A 21,383-nucleotide genomic window follows, 5' to 3' on the forward strand; every position below is an offset into this window, starting at 1 on the left:
GGCCCCCGAGGTACGTGGTGAGAAGCTCTCTGAGCTGGGCAAGGAGGGGAAGGAGTAGGGTCAGGCATGGGTGCTGGCAGGGGGCACCCGGAGACCCAACCCAAATGCCAGCTAGGTGCAATGAACCACGAGGGTGAACAGGACCATTAGTTGGGTGCCCAGGGATTTGCCTCTCCTTGCCACTGGCTTCCGGGTGCAAAACCAGGCCCTGTTCCGCCAGTCTTGCAGGACGGCGGAAAGTATGCGGCTGGCGGTGATGGCATTTGGCCCCGGTTCCTTTCCACACAGTGTGGAAAGAAAGCTGCCAGGGGCAAGCTGATGTTGGCCCGCTTGGATGCTAGATTCTTTACAGCTTCCATTCAGGCCATAGGACCCGTGCCACCAAGACACGTGGACAGGGGAGCGCCAAGAAAGGGCTGAGGTCTAAACCAGCCCCAGGCCGGCCCCTCCTGCCTCCTCCCACCTCAGGAGCCTTGCTGGAATTCCAGCCCATAATGCGTAATGCCCAGAAGGAAAGTTACCGTGGTAACACCAGCCCTACGGCTTCCTGACAGGACCTCATTGCATTCACAGATCTCCCCCCTCAGCCCACCCCACACGCCTGCGGTGGGGAAGCGCACAGGCGGCCAAGGGCGGACGTGGAGTATGGCCCTCAGCCTCCCGGCCCCGACGACGGGAGAAGGCAGGCCTGGGGGTGGGGGCGCCCAGCAGAGCCCTGAGCCCTGTCCTGGTGGAGCACAGCACCCATCGGCAGGAGTGTAACTAACTGGTGGGCTCTAAGATGTGAGAGTAAGGCTCGGAGAAGCGAAAGCGCTAGAACAAGTGTCATTGTTCTTGTTCTTGCACCAGCTCTCGCTGCGTGTGTGTGCTGGGGTGGGGTGGGGTCAGCGTGTGTGTGTGTGTGTCCGTGTATCCGTACACGCCTCTGTGAGATGGGGCTTTTTGTATGTCTGTGAGAGTGACGACGTGCATGTGCAGGGCTGCGTGATCGGTCTCTGTGCGTGTGGAGCGTGTGTCTCTTTGTGCACCCATGCGGTGGAGGACAGGTCCAGGGGACTGGCTTCCTCCAAAGCCTTAGGACAGCAGTCCGGGTAGGTTTATATGCATTGTTCCTTCAGAACAGAATGCCTTTCTTCCCCCTCCATGGAACCAGCTCCTTCCTGTTATGTTGGGCTCAAATCCACCTCATTCATTCATTCATTCATTCAACAAAATACGCTCTCTCCCCTTCATGGGCCCTGCCAGACTTGCTCCCAGGCGCAGGTCCCCGCCTCTCCTCCGCATGAGAATGACTGCGAGGGCCTCAGTTATTAGGCATCAGGGCCTCTGCTCGGAGCCTTCCGCCCATCCCCTTGCTCAATTTCTAGGACAACCTGTGAGATGGCTCATGCTACACCACATCGCAGGGGGAAAACAAGAAAATCTGGCGAGGTTTTGCCACTCCTCAAAGTCCGCAGGGCCCATCAGTAGGCAAACAAGGGCGAGCGCCGAGTTCTGACCAAGCCCGCGCTCTTGGCTCTTGACTGCTGGTCTCTGCGCAGTCCTCGCCGCCACCTGGGCCCTGTCCACCGCCTCGTGTTGACTTCGCCCCCACCAGGACCTGGGGCTCAGGCTTCCGGGTGGTCTCTTAGGGGCCTGCCCGGTGCCGGACCCACTCCAAGTCCACGCTGCGCTCGCCTGAAGGAGCCGTGTGTCAGACCCGAGCGCACGCACTGGGCGGCAGAGCAGCCTCCCAGCTGCCCCTGATTCAGGCGGGGCCGCGGGGGAACCCTGCGTGGCTCAGATTCGGCGCACACCGCTGGTTAACGAACCCGCGAACCCGCGTAGGCCGCTGAGAGACCCTGGCGTAGGAAAACACAGGCAGACTCACATCACTTCCTGCTGATTTCACTGCTGTGGAATCCCTTCCATAACCGCAGGGGTTTAGATTCCCCGCCCCCCCAGAAGTTTAACTCCGAAAGAGGAGAAAAGGTTTGAAACACTAAAACATACCCGCGTGTTTCTTTTCTAACAAAGGACTCTCTAGACTTGCTAGTTTTATATCAAGCTAGTTTTACATCAAGCTGGTAGTGCGTTTGGCACATTTTAAAATTTAAGTTCCGATGCCATCCCTCTTGCCAGAGACAGTAGGTCACCCAGCTCTCCAATAGGTCTTCCTCCAGGGAATCCACAGAACCTTCTGTATTTGTCCTACTCGGCGCTCATCACGTCCCCAGGGTGGGCCTGAGCCCTGGGGGAGAGAGTCACCGGCTTCCAAAATGGCAAAGCGAGGTGCAGCAAGGCCAGGCCCTGCCTGCCAGGGGCTGGTGGAGAGCCTTGACTCCCAGTGCCGTGCCCGACCATACTTCACAGCTTCTGTGAAGGACTTGCAAGTCCCTCAATGTGACAGTGTAGGGCTGTTGGCAATGAGGGAAAGTCACTAGTTTTGAAAGTCCAGTTGGAGATTGCATCGGAGAAAGATATGGGGGGGGCGGGGGAAGGGGGCAAGGCAAGAGTGCAAGCAAGAGTGCAAGCAAGCCTGCGAAGCACAGCCTTCCCGGGACTCCCCAGGCCCTAGGCGGTCAAGGGGCTCCCTGACCTTCCTGTCTCATTCTCTCTCCTCCCTTTTTCCAGCTGGTGAGCTTCTCCCACTGCCATGCTGACGTCACTCACTGAACGCCCCGGGAGGCACGTTCACATGGACCTGGTCTTCGCCAAGGGTCCTCTCTGCTCTGGAAGTCAGCATTTAACATCAGCCCAGCCGGCCCGCCCAGGGTGTCCTCCCTGGAGCGGCGCTGGGGTGGGAGGACCGTCCTCCATCACCCCACCAGGACGCACGACTGGTTAGCGCTGCACACCCTCCATTCCCTTGGCAAGCCCCCCGGCCCCCGCCACTGCTGCTAAGAAGGTTCCTGCATCTTGCTCTCAAAGCCTGCAGCTTGTTTTATTCACCTATTTTTTAAAATGGCCTTCCAGGTAGAGGTCCATTTTCCTGAGGGCCAGCGTGGCACCTGCCTCCTCACCTCGAACCGGACACCCCCAGGATGCCCTCGGTCGCTTCTGCGTTCACTGCGTGGGGCTCCGGCCCGTCCAGCTGGCAGACCAGAAGCTCGGGCGCCGTCCGCACACGCGCTCCTCCCCGCCCTTACAGCCCGGCCTGCCCGGCAAGGCCTTTTCTGTCTCTCACCCCCTTTCCAGCCCCGCCTCTGTTTCCCGGTCAGGGGTGCAGCGCGAATCCTGCAGGCAGAGGAAGGGCATCATCATTCGGTCATTTCACGAGGGCCCTGGATGTCTTGTCAGTCTGGGGGCGCCTGACTATTGTGACTTCACGGGTCTTGCTCAGAACCTTCCCGTGACTCCCCAGGCCGCACGCTGCAGTTAACAGCTGCCTGGATCTTTCTGTCTCATTCCCTCCCTTCCCTTTTTCCAGCCAGTGGTCTCCCACGGCCCTTCCAAAGTCACTCTCTGAGCTCCTGCACGTCTCTCTTCTCCTCTCCACCTATCAGAATCCTGCCGACCCTCACGGGCAAGTTCAATCATTCATTCAAAAAATATTTGTTGAGGGCTATGATGTCCCGGCACTGCTGGAGGCCCTGGGATGCAGGGCAACCGATTAGGCCAGTTTTGCTGACCAGGGGAGTGGGGGATGGGAAGAGACAGCCCACCTCCTCCTCATAGCCCCCTCTGCCGAATATCTCCTCCACGCAGATCTGATTCCTCCTCTATCCCCCCAGTGCCTGCTTTCCGGGTCGCCCACTCAGCCCTGGGTTGTGCTATCTCATTCTGCTCTTTACCTCTGCGTGCGTTTTGCTGCCTTGTCGGACTGTGAGTCCCTCAAGGACAGACTGTGCCTCCTTCATTTTTGTATTACGGACACATAGTGGGTCCTCAAATATTTTTGGAATGAACCTGTAATAATTTCTAAAAATCCAATGACAGGAATTCAGCTTAGCTACAAACGTTGGGTTCCCAAGCCAAAAATTCAATAAAGAGTCCCTTTATTCTTTGTTTAATGCAAAATAAACAGCGAGGTAGCGTTGCCTCCCGTCACAGCACACACACACTTCCTGTGACTTATGGGTGGGCAAGGAGGGTGTCTGCCCCTTACCCAGGCGTTCCCCTGTCGCCTGAACGATTTAACACTCTCCTTCTCCCCCTTGCAATCTGATGGGAATAAATAGTTGTTGCACTGAATTCAAAGCGGGTCTGACCGTCAGCACTCATGTGGACAGTTAGCTAAGTGGGTATTGTTTGCCAAGCATATGAGGCTTGTCGTATTAGGAGGGTCTGGCTATGCTGCAATCATCCCCTTCTGATGATCAAAATGGGAACTCACGGTACGATGGCCTGTAATGTTCTCCAGCCCGTGACTTGTGTAGGAGGATGACAGGGGACAGGGGAGGCCTGGCCAGGACGCCTGTCCCTCAGCTCGCCGATGGAGGCCAGCGGGGCTGGCGGGCAGGGGCAGGCTGGGGAGGTCACACTGAGCCGCCAGAGGAAAAAGCGCAGTCTGTGCAGGCCCTCCTATAAATCAAAAGCTTTGCAACGTTGCTGGAAAATCGAACGCTCTGTTTCATTTTCCAGCCGAAAGCCCCGGGAAGGTAACAGAGGCCGCTTCTTTGGAGAACAGGCAAGCCCTGCTGTCGGCAGGAAGCTGGCAGGACACCTGCTCCAGCGACCAGTCTCTGACCCAGCAGGGGTGCGGAGGCCACAGACAGGGCGAGCGTCGGGCCAGGCCCCACGGTCCACCACACGCCCAGGTGGGGCATGTGATGCTTCTCATAGCCATCATCACCGTGGTTACAGAGGAATGAGGTGTGAAATCATCTTTCTCCGCTACCAGACAGTGAGCTCCCACAGGATAAGGCTGTCCATTCGTTTCATTAATCCCCTTATTCCCAGGGCCCGGCATAGGGTCTGTGTTCAACTGAAATGTACTGAATGAATGAGCGAACAGATATGGCATCCAGATGCCTTAGCAACAGCCTCATGGGGGTGGGGCGGGTAGATTCCTGAGCACTGACCCCTCCATGGCTGAGGTGATCAAATGAACCACGGGGGCCCACTGCAGAGCCGGACCGGACACTACCGCCCGCCTCAGTCACGGCAGCAGACGCCGGGACAGGGAGGCTTCCTCCCGCCCCGCCCCGCCCCCACTCCCCCCATGGAGCGTCCCTCACACTCTCTTTCCCCATTAATCCCCCCTTTCTAAACTGCCACTCAATTTACCATCTACCCTACACAGTTCAAAGTGTGAGTACATACTGTCCACTTGTATTTCATCTACAACAATATTTAATGCTACTTATCATTTATTTCTCCTCACAGACAGTGATAATGGCGTTTATGCTTTGGAAAGGCGTGCCCTTGCCTAGCTCCCAGGTTTGCCAGGAAGTACGTCATTTCACACATTTTGTTGTGTTAGCTGCATAAATGCCCTTTTGCTTTTCAGATGCTGTGGCCCATTTTGAGTTGGGAAATGGGCCATCTCAGAACCCCTGTGGCAGCTGGCAGGCTGAGCCCACGGAGGCCCTCGATGAACGGGGACGTCCGCCCCAGACAGGATGTCATGCTGGCTCCCCCGGGAGCTGGAGGGACCAGGCCCTGGACAGCCGGCCAGCTGGGCAGGGCCGGGGTTCCCAGGCTGCGGGCTCCTGAAGTAACTCTTCGCTCCCTTGCTGAAGAGCCCAGCATAGCCTGCCCACTTGGGACCGCGTCTCCTCCTGCCGCAGAGGCGGGCCATCAGCTGCCCTGCGGGCCTGGGGGGACGTGGGTCTGTGTTGAGGCCTGGAGGGACCACCGCCGTCTAAACAGCACAGAGGAGAGCACAGCCTCCTTTTCTCTCCTAAACCGCCCAGTGCGACCTGCTGTGCCTCCTCTCGGGTCGGAGGACCAAACTCCTGGCTGGGGGTGCTGGGGCCTTTGCAGCGTTGATTAGTTCCTTTTGGACTCTGGGCCTCCATCCCCAGAAGCCCCAGATGCTGGTGAGATAAGGTTGCTGCTGAGGGAAAAAAATCCAAAAAACAAAACTTGAAGCATTTGGCAGCTGTCTCTGACTAACAAAAACCTGGATTCCTAGAATTTAAAATTTTCCCAACAGCTTCACTCTTGTGGTTAAGAGAAGAAAAGCTTGCCCTGGCTGGGTGGCTCGGCTGGTTGGACTGTCGTCCCATACACCAACAGGCTGTGGGTTTGATGCCCAGTCAGGGCGCGTACCTAGGTTGTCTGTTGGATCCCCGGTTGGGGCGCACACAAGAAGCAATTGATCAATGTTTCCTTCTCATACTGAAGTTTCTCTCTCTCTCATCTCTGCCTTCTTCTCTCTCTAAAATCAATAAACATGTCCTTGGGTAAGGGTTAAAAAAGAGAAAGAGACAGAAAAGAAAAAGCTTTTTCAAGTCTCAGCACCCTTGCAGAAGGACGTCGGGGCGTGGAGGCCAGGGGCCCCGATTCTCCCCGCCCCGCCCCTCGCTCCCCTGCTGGACCCTCCGGACCGCCTGGGCTGCCTGCTGTCCAGGGGAGACCCTGAGGCTGCGGGGACCCCGGGGCAGAGGCCACCCCTTAATCTCACAGCCTAGGGATTGTCCCTCAGTTCTGGTAACCTAACTGCTTTTGCAGAAGAGCCTTTAAAAAAGTGGGTCAGTAGGAAGGCGGGGTGGGGAGGTGGAGAGAAAGAAAACCCCGGCTGTTTCCTGATGCCGCTGCACAGGGACCCAGGCGCAGGCCTTGCTGGGAGCACAGGACTTACCATGTGCAGAACAGCGAGGGCTCTGCTCCGAGGGCATCTGGGTTTGTCATCTCTCCTTATCTAATGCTTTTTCCGACTTGTCTACCCGCCACACACAGGAAACAAAGCCTCTCGACCAAAGAACCTCTGACTCCTGGCAGGTCTGGTTGGGGCTCTGTTTCCTAGGTTTAAACCAGATGTCTTCTTAGAAACCTACGGTATTTCCTATTTTATTTTTTTGTAAGTGCTTTCTTCTTTTGTAAATGCTCCTGCTTTCTTCTTTGTAAGGTTTTGCGGTTTTAAGGTTTCAGACACATTGTTCTTACAAAAATGCTATTTTACAGTGAGGTATCCGGAGACCTCGGAAGGATCAGTCACTCCGGACAGACGGCTGCGAGTCTCAGGCTCCCCTTGGGCTGGAACTCAGCTGTCCTGCGTGCAACTCTGAGGTCTGAACCTTAAAACGCACAGCAAGAGGCGATAGTGCAGCCCGTGTCCGACAAGGGAGAACCAGGACTCCGTGCGGCTGATTTTCTGGATGAAATGAATGCAGGCTGGTAGAGCGATGGTAGGAATAACTGCACAGTCTGCAAGTACTTTTACAGAAATCACCTGGTTTTTTGTTGTTGTTGTTTGCCTACAGAATATTTAAAACTGTTTTACACATGATGAGTGCCTGCTGTGTCATTCTGATGGGGAAGCCATTGCCACTCGGGACAGGCCGTCATAGCTAGAAGGGACTGAATTCATCCCACTCATCCTCAAGGCGACAGTGGACTTGCCCAGCGTCCTAGCTGCTGGCCAACGGGCAGATCAGGGTCCACACCTGCGACCCTTCCCTGGGTGGGGTCGTTCACACAAAGAAGGGTGCTCTTTCTCTTCTTTAGAAGGGAATTTATGGAGTGCCACGGGGCTGCGAGGATGCCCCGAGGACGCCCCGGGAGGATGCAGGGGCTCACCGGAAGCAGTGAGTTCGTTCGGTGAAATCCCGTCAGCCAGGGCCCAGGGCTTAGTGACTCAGGCCTTTGGCATCCCTGAGTAGGATGGAATTGGTCTAGACTGATGTACAGTGTTCTTCCACTCCCTGCTTCAGAAATTCCAGTGTGCTCCTGGGAAGGGCCACACCTATGAGGACCTTCTCTAATGGTCTGTCATCTGTCTCCCATCTCCAGGGGTCAAGGAAGGATGTTACAGAGCTGGCCACACCCCTCACAGTCCAGGTGTGAAGAGATGGGGTGTCCCGATCACATTCATTGGACTAGTCCAGTCATTGACACCTGGCTTCCCGAGACAGAGAAAATGTGAACTGACCCCTCACTTTCACCACGCCCCACTCTTGGCCACTTTTGAATGTTTAGGCCCCAAACTGGGGGAACTCAAGAAAGGGCTTTGGCTCTCACACACTGATGTGTTGATAGAAGGGTGAGGGTAAGAAGCTTGTACTTGCTTTCAAGACCAAGGTCATGAGGAGCCAGAGAGGAGGCAGGGAGAGAGGTGAGCACCTAGCACACACACTACTGGCATCGCTTCTGTGGTGTGTGTGTGTGTGAGAGAGAGAGAGGGGGGGAGAGAGAGAGAGAGAGAGAGAGAGAGACTGATTCACACAATGGTAGACACTGCCAATACCAGCTGTCAGCGTCTGCTGCATGGGCTGGGTGCATTTTCATGAATGTAGAATAACAAAGGGTCTTAAAACGTGGCCATCACCTTATCCTGCTTCCTTCCCAGTGCAGAAGTCTGGCTGTGAGTATCCTGGCCAGGGGCCATGCCATGCCTGCCTGTTTGAACTGCCCCAGGGACGGGGAGCTCACCGCTAACGAATGGGGCAACCCCACCCACTGCACAGGGCCGGCCCTCAGTGTGGTGGAGTTTTTACGCTGAGCTGAAATCCACATCCCATTGTCTTCCCTTCCATCTTAATTCTGGGAGCTAATACAAATCATAGGCCTCGTCTCTGCAGTAGCACTTTAAACATTTGAAGACACTTGCCATGCCCCCCGCTACATATCACTTTTCTTAACACAGTATCTTCATTTCTTGTATCACATGGTTTCCAGACCTGTTCCCATCCTGCTAGTCCCTCCCCTGGGTGACCCAGTTAAGAGATGGCCCCAGAACTGAACCCTGCACTCATTTCTTGGTCCCAAAAACAAAGACTTTAGGAAAATAAGTCTTCTATTGACGCATTGGTTTAATTCACTTTTGAGCAGTCATATCATACCGTGGCTTATTACTGAGTTGTTAGTCAGCCTTCGGGGGTATTTTAAGTATAAGCAAAACTTTTCTGTCACTCTCCCTAGCTTTTGCTCTGTGGCTGATTTTTTCCCCCCATGAACCTTCATGGAGGACCTTCTATTCATCCCTAATATGTTACAGTTTGGGCCTATTACTTCAACGTACTGAGGTTTTCCTGATTCTCCATAGTGTTCTATTCCAGCAATCCTTCCTAGTTTTGTGTCTTTTATGAGTTTGGTCAGTACTCACTTTAATCTCCATGCAAATTTCTGATACTTGACAGAGGCGCAGGAGCGCAGCGCTGGGAGACACGGAAGAGCCCACGCGCAGAGTTCACGCTGACCACCCAGCGGTAGTCCTGGGGACCATCGATCAGTACACGTGACTCCCCCCAACGGCACGTCCACCAAACCTACACCTCGTCCTCCCGTCCACAACGCTAATAAAAGACATTCCGTTAGTCAAGAGGAGTGATTCCATGACTTCAGCTACTGACCCGGGCTATTTACATGAGGTATTTCAGAGGAACTTCTCAGCATCCCACAAAAATCCCCTGTAGGTGGTCTGGGTGGTTCCCCGGCCATCAGGCCAGCTCTGCAGTAAGCACGGGCTTTAGCCACGAAGTCCTGGACAGAAGAAGCCTCTGGCAACCCTCAAAGGCTCTCCTCAGACATCCTTGGATCTGGGCCCTTTCGTGACCTACTTTCATCCGATGCCACAGGGAAGAGGCCTTGGGCACTGCTCATCAGCTGAAAGTCTCTCAGTGTTGGCGGCTGCACACGGAAGCGCCGGGCTGTCTTACGGGACCCAGTCAGATTCGCATGACGGTGAGAGGGGGCCTTCTAGGAAAACTCGGAGTTTGGAAGACCGTGGAAGTCATTGGCACCCCCTCAACTCAGATGACCACCCCCTAGGTAGTCCTCTCTGGGTTACTGGAAATTCATTTAGGATCTAGGCTCCGCGCCTTAGAATAACCTTCCAAGTTTTCATGTATTTTGTCTTCTCAGATTATAAGGGCTGGAAGACAAGGGCCAAGTGTTCTTTCCCTAACGGTGTCCTGGACTGTGATGTGTGCGCAGTGAATGCCCAGCAAGTGTCTGGGACAAAGACTGTTACCAAGCTTTCCTGCCGTGGACTCTCAGCCCTTCCAGAAGAAGAAAGCACTCCTCGGCATATTCTTTCAGTCATTCCTCTGCCTATGCTGCACAATTAAGGCTCTGCTTTTCATAAGACCCATCTTATCTGTCCTTCAAATGTTCAGCATGGGAACTGTGCATAGAGGAAGTCAACAAAACTTGTCTGTTGAAGGGATACCCACAGAGTCCTTTCCTAGAATCAATTTTTTCCTAGTGGCAAAACCTACTGACATGTTGGCCCACCTTCTTTTGCTTCAAACCATCAATGACTTTCTTATGCCCAGAAGCCTGGATCTTCACTTGACAAAGTGGGTTATCCTGAGATTCCATTAAAGATGTTATAAATAAGCTCACTGTCCTAGTAGGCAGGGCGATGCTGTAAAGGAAAAATTTGCTTCCGTGTACCTCTCACCGCTGTTTAGTTTGATATTTTACCCCGGGAGATTCTATACCTTAGGGGATAATGATCTTTGATCTACATTCCTGGGAAGAAGAAAATTTGGGAGTCAGAGATATTGTTTCCATTAGGTACCTGGCATTATTTCTATTGGATAAAATGGGGAATTAGATAGAGCTCCTGCCCTTCAGGAGCTTCCGATCTCATCGGGAAGATGGGATACAGGTACGTGGGTGCCAGTTATTCCCTATGAGGTTATAAAGAGTGGAGATGAAAAGTGTGAAACTGGGTTGGAAAAGTTCACGTCATAAACTTCATAGTAAAGCAAAGTTGTCATCAGTACTGGAGCACTAACTAAAGGACATCCACTCTGTAACGAACAGTCCCTTCCAGTTACCCCTAATAAAACAGCTGCATATGAAGACTGTCAGCTTCATCCTGCCAGCTGAGAAAAGGCTGGAGATCCTTTCCCAGCATGCTCTGCGCTGCGTATGAAAAAGAGCAGGACAGTGTGCGTCATGGGAGGAAAACATAAAGACAAGTCTGGGTCGAGCTTCCTCTGGAGCCCAAACAGGGCCATTTGGAGTCACCTTCCCTCAGCATTAGCTTCATGGTCAGCTGGAGGTTAGCACGGGGAAGGCTTCTTGGCCTGGACTCTTGGCAGCTCCCACTGCCCCTTGGGGTTGACATCCAGCATGCTCCTTCAGGAGGACGTCTCGGCTGCCTGCCCCCTGGCCCTAAGCCCCACGTTCCCTGCACATGACTAGTGCAATAACTATCAGTATTTGCTAATTTCACTGTTTAAGTGGAGAATTTGTTGAAAAGATAAATCGGAAATGAAGCCACACATGCAGAAGAAGGGTCTCCAGCCTTTCACCATTCCCAGATGCTGCCCCAGATCAGAATCACGTGAGGGAGCTCAGAGAACAGCCTGGCCCCACGCGGGAGGCTCTGATTCAGACCCAGTGCCTGCCTCGTCACAAAGACTGAATTGCACTTCTATCTACAATGAGAATGAGCGTTTTAGAAAGTGTTTCCCTAATTGTTTATCCATATCAAGAAACTTTAAAATATAGATACTATTTAAAACCATGATTCCATAATTCCATTTCTTGTCATAAATTCTATTGACATCATCAAAAATGCAGTCAAAGATTATGAACAATGATATGTATTCTAATTTTATATATACTGATCTATATCTGTCCAATAAGCAAGAAAGTTTAACTATGTCACAGCAGGTTCCTAAGATAGAATATTTGGCAACTAATAAAAGCAATGACTTGGAGAGTCTTCGATAACAATATAAATTTCCATGATATATAACATTAAATTAAAAATTTAAACATGAAGCTTGGCGTAGGATTTCGCAATTATAAATATTACCCAGTATCTGCATTTTCAAAGGGATTCTGATCCCCAGCTGGACTTGGGAACAACTGTTCCAGGTATCTACCCAAAAGAATAGAAAGGTGGCCCCGGTGACCCCCCTCCGGTCTCGACAGCCTGGGCCCAATCTCCTCCCACACTGTGCACAGTCTTTTCGTGGGACGAATAGAACACAGCCGAAATGATGGGGTAGCCCTTCTGAGATCTGCTTATGAAAGACTGTGGCTCCCGTGTTTTGCTCCTTCTCTTTCTCTTTTGAGTCACACATTCTGGAGAAAGGCAACTGCGTGTCTTAAGGAAGCTCAGGCAGCGACAGAAGGAGTTGACAGCCAGAGAGAAAGCAAAGCCTGCCAACAACCACAGGAGCCAACCCGGGGAGGGCTCGCCCAGCCGCAGCAGAGAGCCGCCCGCGACCTCCTGCGAGACTCTGAGCAAAATCACCCAGCGGAGCCACCCCCGGACACCCGGCCCTAGAAACTATGGGAGATAATAAAAGTTTGCTGTGTGAAGCTGAACTTTCCAGGGGTGGGTGGGTAACTTGTTACACAACAATTGATAACTAATACATTTTCCTAGTCCAAAGGGCAAGCTCCTGAACAGAGCACAGAAGGCCTTTCCCACCCTCCTTTCTAGCTGCGCTTCACACGGCCCACAGATCCACGTTCTCAGCAGCGCTGACCTGCCTATCTCCCGTTCACAGCTCCATGACTCTGTGCCTTGGCCCAAGCCATTTTCCACTGGTGCCCCTTCCCCCACTGATGGCATCCCCCCTCAATTGTACCCCCCACCAGATCAGGGGGGCTTGGCACGCACATCTTAGAATCAGAAAGTGAAAAGTGAGTTACGCAGAGAAAAGAAAACATCCATATGGAGGAGTCATCGGGCGCACATGACTTGCCTCTACGTGGTTGACCAACGAATTGTCGAATTTGAACCCGGGGATCCTTTTCTCACTGCACACCACACCCACGTCTTCTGTGTGCTTGCAGTCAGTGACGCCCCAGCCGTTGGAGGAGCAGGCTGCGAGGGTCGCCTCTTTGCCAGTGCAGTAGACATTGTCCAACCAGATGGGCCCTGTGGGGAGCAGAGGGGAGAGAAACCAAGCACACTGTCAAAGTGAGTTTGGGTCTTTGCGAGTACCAATGTTGCACATAGAAAGAGATTTTCTCTCATCTCAGCAGCTGTGTGTGGTCATCAATTGATTTTTGGTACATTAAGATATTGCAGAGAGTTCTAGACCATCTATCTGGGTTCCCTTGCCAGAGGGACACGGTAGGTTGACTGAACGTGGTCAGGGTAGAAAGCAAGGTTGCACCCGGGTGTCACGTGGTAGAGAGGGAAGAGTGGAAGTTTTGGATACTAAGCTACATTTGAGATCTGCCTCAGCCCCTTAGCTATATAACCTTTTATCTTATCGGTAAAGTGACGATCCTAACGACACTTGAATCACAGGAGCATGCGCGGGCTAGAGATAATACATGGCACGTGCCTAGTTTCCTGTCAGCCCATAAGTTACTCAAAAAAGGTAGTAATGATGACAATTTTAGTTACACTGACTATGGCAGGGGCCAGACTCACTTCCCATCTGTAGCAAAGGCTGAACTGGACCCCTTGGGGAAAGTCTAAGCTATCCCACAGCTGAGGCTTTTAATAAAGGCATTTTCATATATGTTACCTTCCCTGACCTTCCTATCCCTCAGGGAAGAGGATGAGGTGACATCACTATTCACACCTCACAGACACGAGGCTCTGGCTCAGACAGAGCAACTCACTCTGCAAGGGCACCCCCTGAGCCCGGGACCCAGGGCCACTCAGTGCTCTTCTCACCTCCTGAAGTTTCCATCCATTGACTCAAAGACTAGCCCACAGAGCTGCCTCTGATGTTTCCGGAGGCGGGTGAAGGCAGGGCTGGGTTGCAGCAGGGCATCTGCCTGGGAGGCCCTGTGTGAGGGGGCTCCCCTCCCGGGCCTTCACCTGATTTGCACTAAGCAGAGGATTCAGTGTGCAAAGTGCTACAGGGTTAAATCACAACAAGACACCACCTCATGCCCATCAGGATGGCTCCTTTCAAAAAGCCAGGAAATAACGAGTGTGGGCGAAGATGTGGAGAAACTGGAAGCCCCGTGCGCTGTTGCTGGGAATGTAAAATGGTGCAACTTCTATGGAAAACGGCCTGGTAGCTGCTCAAGAAATTAAAAATAGAATGGCCATATGATACAGCAATTCCCACTTCTGAGTTATCTACCCAAAATAGAAAGCAGGACCACAAAGGGATATTTGCACACTCATGTGCCTTACAGCATTATTTACAATAGCCAAGAAGTAGGAGAAACCCAAGTGTCCATTGATAAAATGTGGTATATCCATACAGCGCAATATTATTCAGCCTGAAAAAGGAAGGAAATTCTCACACGTGCGTGCTCAGCATGGGTGAATCTTGAGTTCATTAGGCTAAACAAAATAAGCCACTCACCAAAAAGACAAACGCTGTGGGATTCCACTTACATGAGGTTCCCAGAGGAGTCAATTCATGGGGACAGGAAGCAGCGTGGTGGCTGCCAGGAGCTGGGGGAGCGGGAACGGGGAGTGGCTGCCTACGGGGACTGGATTTTAGTTTTGCAAGATGAAAAGTGTTTTGGATAGCAGTTGTGCCACAATGTGAATGCACTAACACTATCAGACTGTACAGTGGAAAATGGCAAAGAAGGCACGTTTTTATGTCATGTATATTTTACCATAATTAAAAGTAAAAAAAAAAAATTTAAAGTGCTACAGCATTTTTCAAATAGTGATTTTCATAAGCGTTACTACAAAATGAAAGGAAACAGAATCAAACCTGTCACGTTTCTCATGGCTCTATACAGAACTCTGTGATATAATGGGGTCAGATAATCTGGGTCAAGTTGTCTCGCAGGCTCGGGGACTATGTGACTCAGTCAACCAGTTAAACAGGCCTGCTCCCCATTTCTAAAGTGAAAACAACGATATCCAACAAACAGGTTGCCATGGATATGCAATGAGATAATCTGCGTTCCTAGCACATGTTCAAACTCCCTTTTCCCTTCCTCCTCCCAGTAAGTCAGAAAAACAATGGAAATACCATTGTTTCCACCAGGCAAGGAAGGAGAGAAAAAACACTCCACTGTGGAGATGAGAAAACCAAGAACACCCTGAGGCTCTGAAAGGTGAGGGAGGATGCAGGGCCAGTCTTCCGACATCCGACATCCGCATTGAGCCCCTGCTGAGATGTGTCCACTGTGACCCATGACAGGTCAGGGCTCCTACAAGAGCATTTCAGATGCATCGAGGGTAACAAAGAGCTTATTGAAAACATCTGGGCTGAGGTTTTCCAACTGGTTTCTCAATTTGGCCTGGTTTGCAAGCCATCAAGCTCCACTGAAACATATGCTGCCTAACTGATTGCTGTTTCAACAACAAACCAATGTTTGTCTTGCTAAGTACCAGCAACAGAGGAGACCCTCCACACGGGACACGGGCCTCCTGGGAACATCCTGTAGCTGCAGCGCAGGGACAGAGGTGGTGTGGAGAAGAAGCGCCCTTTTCCATCTTCAAGGAGAGAACTACCCGCACCAGGGGGATGGGGAGCGGGACAACGCGGCCCAAGGCCGCGTGAAGGGCTGACAGACATCCCCCAGGGTCTGCTTAACTTCTCATAAGGAGCGTTTGCAATTAGCCCCTGGAGTGCAAATGGAAACTAACCTACCCTGAAGAACTGCTCTTGCAAGGAGCTTCAGTTCACCCTCTATCATTCTACCCAGCGCATATTCTCACCGGTTATTTTTTTCTTAGATGGTGGAAATGTAAAGTTTTACGTAGCCCAAGACAGCATCCCCACGCACGGTATTCCCACACGGCCTGACTTCATGCCAATTTTTTCCCTGTGTGCTCGGTGTCTGTCCACCAGGCTGTCCTGATGCAAAGCAGCCAGCGCTGGCCCTGCCCCCCGGAAGGAAGGGTGATTCTGGGCACAGGGCACAGATGCGTCTCAGCTGCTAAGGTTGTGACACTTGGGACACATCTGAGGCTCCAACCTTGGACACAAAAAGCCAGTCAATTGGAAGCAAAACTTCATTTTACCCTTTCCACTCATTTACTCTAGGAAATGCTTCTGATGAAAGGAGATGTATAAACAAAGCAACGGATCATTTGGAAGAGAAAGACCGTAAGTGAATTTCCGCTAGAATGCCGGAGCGCTCCCCCGGGCTCTGTCAGGGGAGTGGTGCCTTCCGTGGACACTGATTTCATTTCATTTTTAATTTTTTATTTATGGGAGGGAAGAGGAGGGAGGGAAAAGGAGGGAGAAAGAGACAAGTTAGAACCTTCAGGGCCTCGCTTGGTCATCTGCTGGCTTTGTCACTCTGATCTGAAGAATTCGGGGTGCAGGGTGCCTTGGGAATCAGATCTGATCTCAGATCCGAGGACAGGCAGAAGAAAGCCACAGGTGGCTGTGATACCCATCCAGAGGGTGACAAGTGGGGCAGCTGTCGCCTCTAGAACCTTCTAAAGGGGCTCATGAGGTTTCTGAGCTCAGAGACACCTTGGGAGAGAAGACCCATTGGCAGGCCAGGCTGGAAACCCCGGGGGGATATGGGCACTCTCCCTGCCTTCATTGCTACAGCCTGAACCTGAGAGGAACAGGTGACAGTGAGCGCTCCTGGAGGGGCAGCCTGACAGCGGCGCTGCTGCGGCATTCCCAGCTCACCCACAGAGCCACCTGCTCGGGCCGAGCCCCATGGGAGCGCACCCCAGGGCCTCGCTCACGCTCCCTGGTCACCATGCCAAGCACTGTTTGCCAACTATTCTTCATAGTCTCCCAAACCAACATAAATCAATCCGCTACTATTTACTGAGTTCCTACTATGAACCCAGTGCTAAAAAGCCTCCATTGATGAAATTCAAATACATTTATATTTAAAAGGGCTCTCATGATGTAAGCCAAGTACCACTTTGTGTGGACAGCATGACCCTCAGAGTCCTGGAGATGCGACAGTTACAATGATTCTAGCATCTGTTTCTCCCTTCCGCTCTTCCACACTTCTTTCCTATGTCTTGACGGTTTCAACAGCCACAGAGATGGCCCTCCCAGTCCTCTTGGCCTCTTCCTCACTCGTCCTCTCTCTCCGGTGACACTCCCCTCACCCTTCGTCAGCTACCATCCCACGGCCATCGCTTAGACCTTGTCATTACCAATAATCACTCCCCCCCACCCCCGTGTGTGCCCTTATGCCCTGCGCCCACGTCCCTACCCCATCCTTCTAGCATAATTCTTCTACACTGCAGGCTCAGCGGAGAGCTGACTGATCCACAGTCCATGGATCCTAGCATGCTACTTACTGTCTGTCAGCTTCTCCATGCAGCACCTTCCGTGGACCATGATTTTATTTATTTATTTATTTTTAAAATTTTGATTTTAGAGAGAGGGAAAGGGAGAGAGAAGGAGAGAGACAGAAGCATTGATTGACTGCCTTCTGTACGTGCCCCAGCTGGGGACCGAACACGCAACCCAGGCATGTGTCCCAACTGGGAATCAGACTGGTCACCTTTCACTTGGCAGGATGATGCCCATCCAAGCCATACTGGTCAGGGCTTTTACAATTATTATTTTTACTTCTGATCCGGGGCCAGGCTGGTGGGCCCTGGGTACCAGACTTTATGGGCTAAACCCAGAAGAAGGAGACAAGAGAGAAACATCAGCTGGACCATGATCTTAATTTCTCTACTCCCACGAACTTTCCTCCCTTTGTCATCCCCGAATGGCACTATCTGAGCCAGATTAGCACCTCTCCAGTGACCCTATGTCCCCTCCTGGGCAGGTGAGTGGAGGGAGGAGTCAGGGGGAACCACACCCTTCTTGTCTAATGACAGGTAAATTTTACATTTGGGTAGAAATAAAATAAACTTGTCACTGAGAAAACCCCACAGTCATTGAAAAGTACTTGTTATAAGACAGCTTGGAATAGAAAACATAAATTTAACCTTATCGCCAGATCACTCAACTAGCAGAATAAATAGAGAGGTGTGAATACGGAGAAGCGCCTGGAATTTTTTGTTAAGAAGGCAGGCCATGGGTTTAAAAGCCCAGCATTTGTTAACTCAGGTTTTTGCTGAGGAACTCTCATCCCTGCTGAGGAACCCAGAGGCAGAGTCAGAAAACACTTCACTTTGACTGTGGTTGCTCCAACAGGATATATTCAATTGCACAGAGGCGGGACATGTGTGATATGGGATTTCCATTCTCCTGTAATTTCTACAATAACAGAAAGCCGGGGCTGGAAGGGACCATACCAATGATCTAACTCAACGAATTCCAAACCTGGTTACGTCACCAAAATCACTTGGGAGGCTTCCAAAAGTCACAAGGTCCTAGACTCCAGCCCAGCCCTGACCCAGGAGACCCTGAGTCAGTCCCCTGGGGGTTCGTGCGCTGACAATGCGGGATCACTCCAATAGCCCAGAGCGGGGCTTCGGGCCCCTCTCTTGTCCAGTCAGCAAACTTGCTTTACCAACTCAGGGAGGGCAACTCTCAGCTCCTGTTTTTTGGTTTTTTTTTTTGTTTTAAAATAATGCTCTTCACCTGTATCTAATTTCCCACTTAAAGTCACATACTATGAAAGTTTCAAAACTTATTTTTTTTAATGGTTTATTTATTTATTTTTAGAGAGAGGGGAAGGGAGGGAGAAAGAGAGAGAGAGAGAGAAACATTGATTGGCTGCCTCTCGTATGTGCCCCAGCAGGGGACTAAACCCGCAACCCAGGCCTGTGCCCTGACTGGGAATGAAACCGGTGACCTTTCGCTTTGCACGATTCCTATCAACTGAGCCACACTGGTCGGGGCCCCATCCGTCCATCCGTCCGTCCGTCCTTCCTTCCTTCCTTCCACTTTTTATTTGATTATTTTTAGAGAGTGGGGAAGGGAAGGAGAAAGAGAAGGAGAGAAGGAAGTTTCAGTCTTGAGAGCCCAACTTCCAAACTGGAAACTGGGGCCAAAGGGGACAGGCGCCTTCCTCTAAAGGCTGGGTTAGTTCGGTCAGCAACAGGACTGAGCTCGAGGTTTTGGGCTCTAACGCCTGCCTCCTCTCCAAGGTGTTACTAAAAAAATTTATATCTCTCTCTCTCTTAACCAGGCAGGAAAGAATAGGCCGACCAAAGTAAAAACCCAAAGCCCGTTCCTGTTATAGCCAGGCTGCGAAGAGCATGTGGATGTGGAAGGACAGGGCGGGAGGGCGCGGAGAGTCAGAGGGCAGCTTATGGGCAGCCTTTGTGAGAAAGAGCAAGAAGAACTCCCTGGAAGGCTGGGGAGAAAGGCACCGGCTTCCCGGCTGCTCCAGCCCCCAGGCAGGCCGCCTGCCGGGGCAGGTGAGCACAGGCTGGCTGGCTGCAGCCCCCTCCTCAAGTCCTCAGCCTGGCGGGCGGGCCCCGGATACCAGACTTTGGGGCCAAATCCAGGAAGGTCTGGGCAACGCAGGACAGTCGGTCCCAGCCCCATCCCCAGCACTCCTCCGCTCCTGCCTTGTTGCACAAGCAGAGGAGGCTGCCCAGATGGAGTATTATGAGGAATTCATACTTGATAGTAATTGCAGCTTCCTTTACCGGGCCCATCCTGGGGTTTCCAGAGGACACTGGCACTAGCTTCAAAGCACAAGCCATTTACCTTCCCCCTTGCCGTAAGAGGAGCTGGCCGTCCAGGACTTGGCCTCCACGTAGCCCAGCTCCCGGCAGACGACGTGGGCGGCATGGATGGAGAAGTCATCGTCACATACGGTGCCCCACTCGCCTTGGTAGTACACCTCCACCCGCCCCTCGCTGTGCTTCCTCTTCTGCCCCGCCAGGCGCAGCTGGATCTTGGTGGCACCGGAGGGCGCCTGAGGCTGGTGGTACTCGGGAGCGGGCTGCTGGAAGTACTCCGGGTAGTAGGGCCAGCTCCCCGCAGGGTACTCCTGGTACTGCGCCGTGCTCTGGCTGAAGAGGAGGAAGAGGAACACAGCCAAAGAGCTCCAAAGGCAGGAGCCTCCCCACCTCACCGTGCCCATCCTTGGGCGGCAGGACCCCGCGGAGGGGCCCGTGGGTGCTTCGGGGCTACAGGCAGGAGTCTCCTGGAAGAGAAGAGAGATGCAGGTTACAGAAATCTACACAATGACCGTGGATTTCCTACTCCCTGGCTTGGTATTTAAAGCTCTTCGCATTCTAGACTCCAACCTCCTCTGTCTCCCACCTTTTGCTTCAGCCAGAAAAGCCTGTGAGCCCCCACCTCTTTGCCCACCACCTTCTCTAAGCTCTAAAGTGCTCATTTTTCCCCCACTGGGGTCCCTTGTAGGAAACAAAGCACACTGAAACTTAATGTAAGGAGAGTGTTTTAAAAGACTATGAGGCCATAGAGAAGAGCCTTTACCACCCCGAGGCTGGACGGGCTGGGGAGGGAGCGGCTGAGCTCAGGGGGCTGCCTGTTTGGAGCTGTGGCCTCAGTGAAGGGCCTCAGAGCCACCCCGCAGCAACAGAGGTGGGGGCCATAAACCCCTGAGGCCTCTCTCCTGCAGTCCCCCATCCCTTGCTGCTGCCCCCTCCTGGGCAAACCCAAGCCCGTGGACAGAGTCTACCGGGGGCCTCCGGCGAGGGCACAGTGGGGAGGGAGGGCAGCAGGGCACGCCAAGCGGGGTGGGGCGCCCAGCGCACTTCCTCTTTCTCCCCATCCTTTACATGTCATTCTTCAGGGCCCAGCTCAAATCCCACCCCCTCAGGCGACATCCCTGCTGAAGCGGCCTCCAGGGTTCCCTGCTTCCAAGGTGGGCTTATTATCTAGACATTCTTCTCACCCTTCCCAGAACTTTTCATGTCCCCAAGGAGGTCACAAGCTTCTTAGGGTCAGAATTTTTTCTCTGGCTCCTCCACAGAGTGAATATCACAGGTTCATGGACCATCCCCGGGTAGAGCGTGGTTCCGCATTCCCGAGTCAGGTTGTATAAAAAGAGATAAGGCTTTAGCCCCTGTGCTTTGGCCCTTTCATAATTCAGAGAGAGGGAAGAACTATCTTAAAGGGACCGCAGGTGTGTCTCATGGGAAAGGAAATAGACTAGGGCTGTGGGGCCCCCCAAATCAAGAGCAGGACCGGGAGGTGGAACAGAAGGGCGATACAATGCACGTCCTTTTAACCGGGCCCAGAGGGCTAGGCTGATCGTACATCTCAGCCCACGGCCCAGCACCGCCAAGGAAGGACCGGATAACTGCCCAGAGCTGCCCAGGAGGGATGATCTAACTGGGAGAGGGGCAGCGTCACATCTGGTGGGATGGCCAGGCCGTGCCCAGTCCTGAGCGTGGGTGCTGGGGTGGAGCAGACAGGGCTCAGGGGACAGGCAGGCGGAGGACTTTGGAAAGCTCTCCAGCTCACTAAACACCTAGCCGTCCTTCTCCTGCGATTCACAAACGGGGCCTGAAAGTCGTTGGGGTTCCTGCGACGGTCCCCTGGCCACACTTGGTCCCCATTGGAGCACATCTGGCTTATAAG

The 21,383-nt window shown here is 52.7% G+C and overlaps 1 protein-coding gene across 1 annotated transcript in view; it reads right to left on the reverse strand.

Moving 5' to 3' along the window:
- Window positions 1-19,914, reverse strand: part of LOXL2 (lysyl oxidase like 2) — a 57,323-nt gene extending 37,409 nt beyond the window's left edge. Inside the window, exons 1-2 of the mRNA XM_054578788.1 lie at window positions 19,536-19,914; window positions 12,762-12,937 (exon numbers count right to left, since the gene is read on the reverse strand). Coding sequence (XP_054434763.1) covers window positions 12,762-12,937; window positions 19,536-19,914 — 555 coding nt within the window. The remainder of the gene's footprint in view (window positions 1-12,761; window positions 12,938-19,535) is intronic.
- Window positions 19,915-21,383: the final 1,469 nt, after the last annotated feature.

This window comes from Pteronotus mesoamericanus, unplaced genomic scaffold, assembly GCF_021234165.1.
Source record: "Pteronotus mesoamericanus isolate MK-2021 breed Mesoamerican mustached bat unplaced genomic scaffold, CSHL_Meso_final contig_502, whole genome shotgun sequence".
NCBI classification, from domain to species: domain Eukaryota; kingdom Metazoa; phylum Chordata; class Mammalia; order Chiroptera; family Mormoopidae; genus Pteronotus; species Pteronotus mesoamericanus.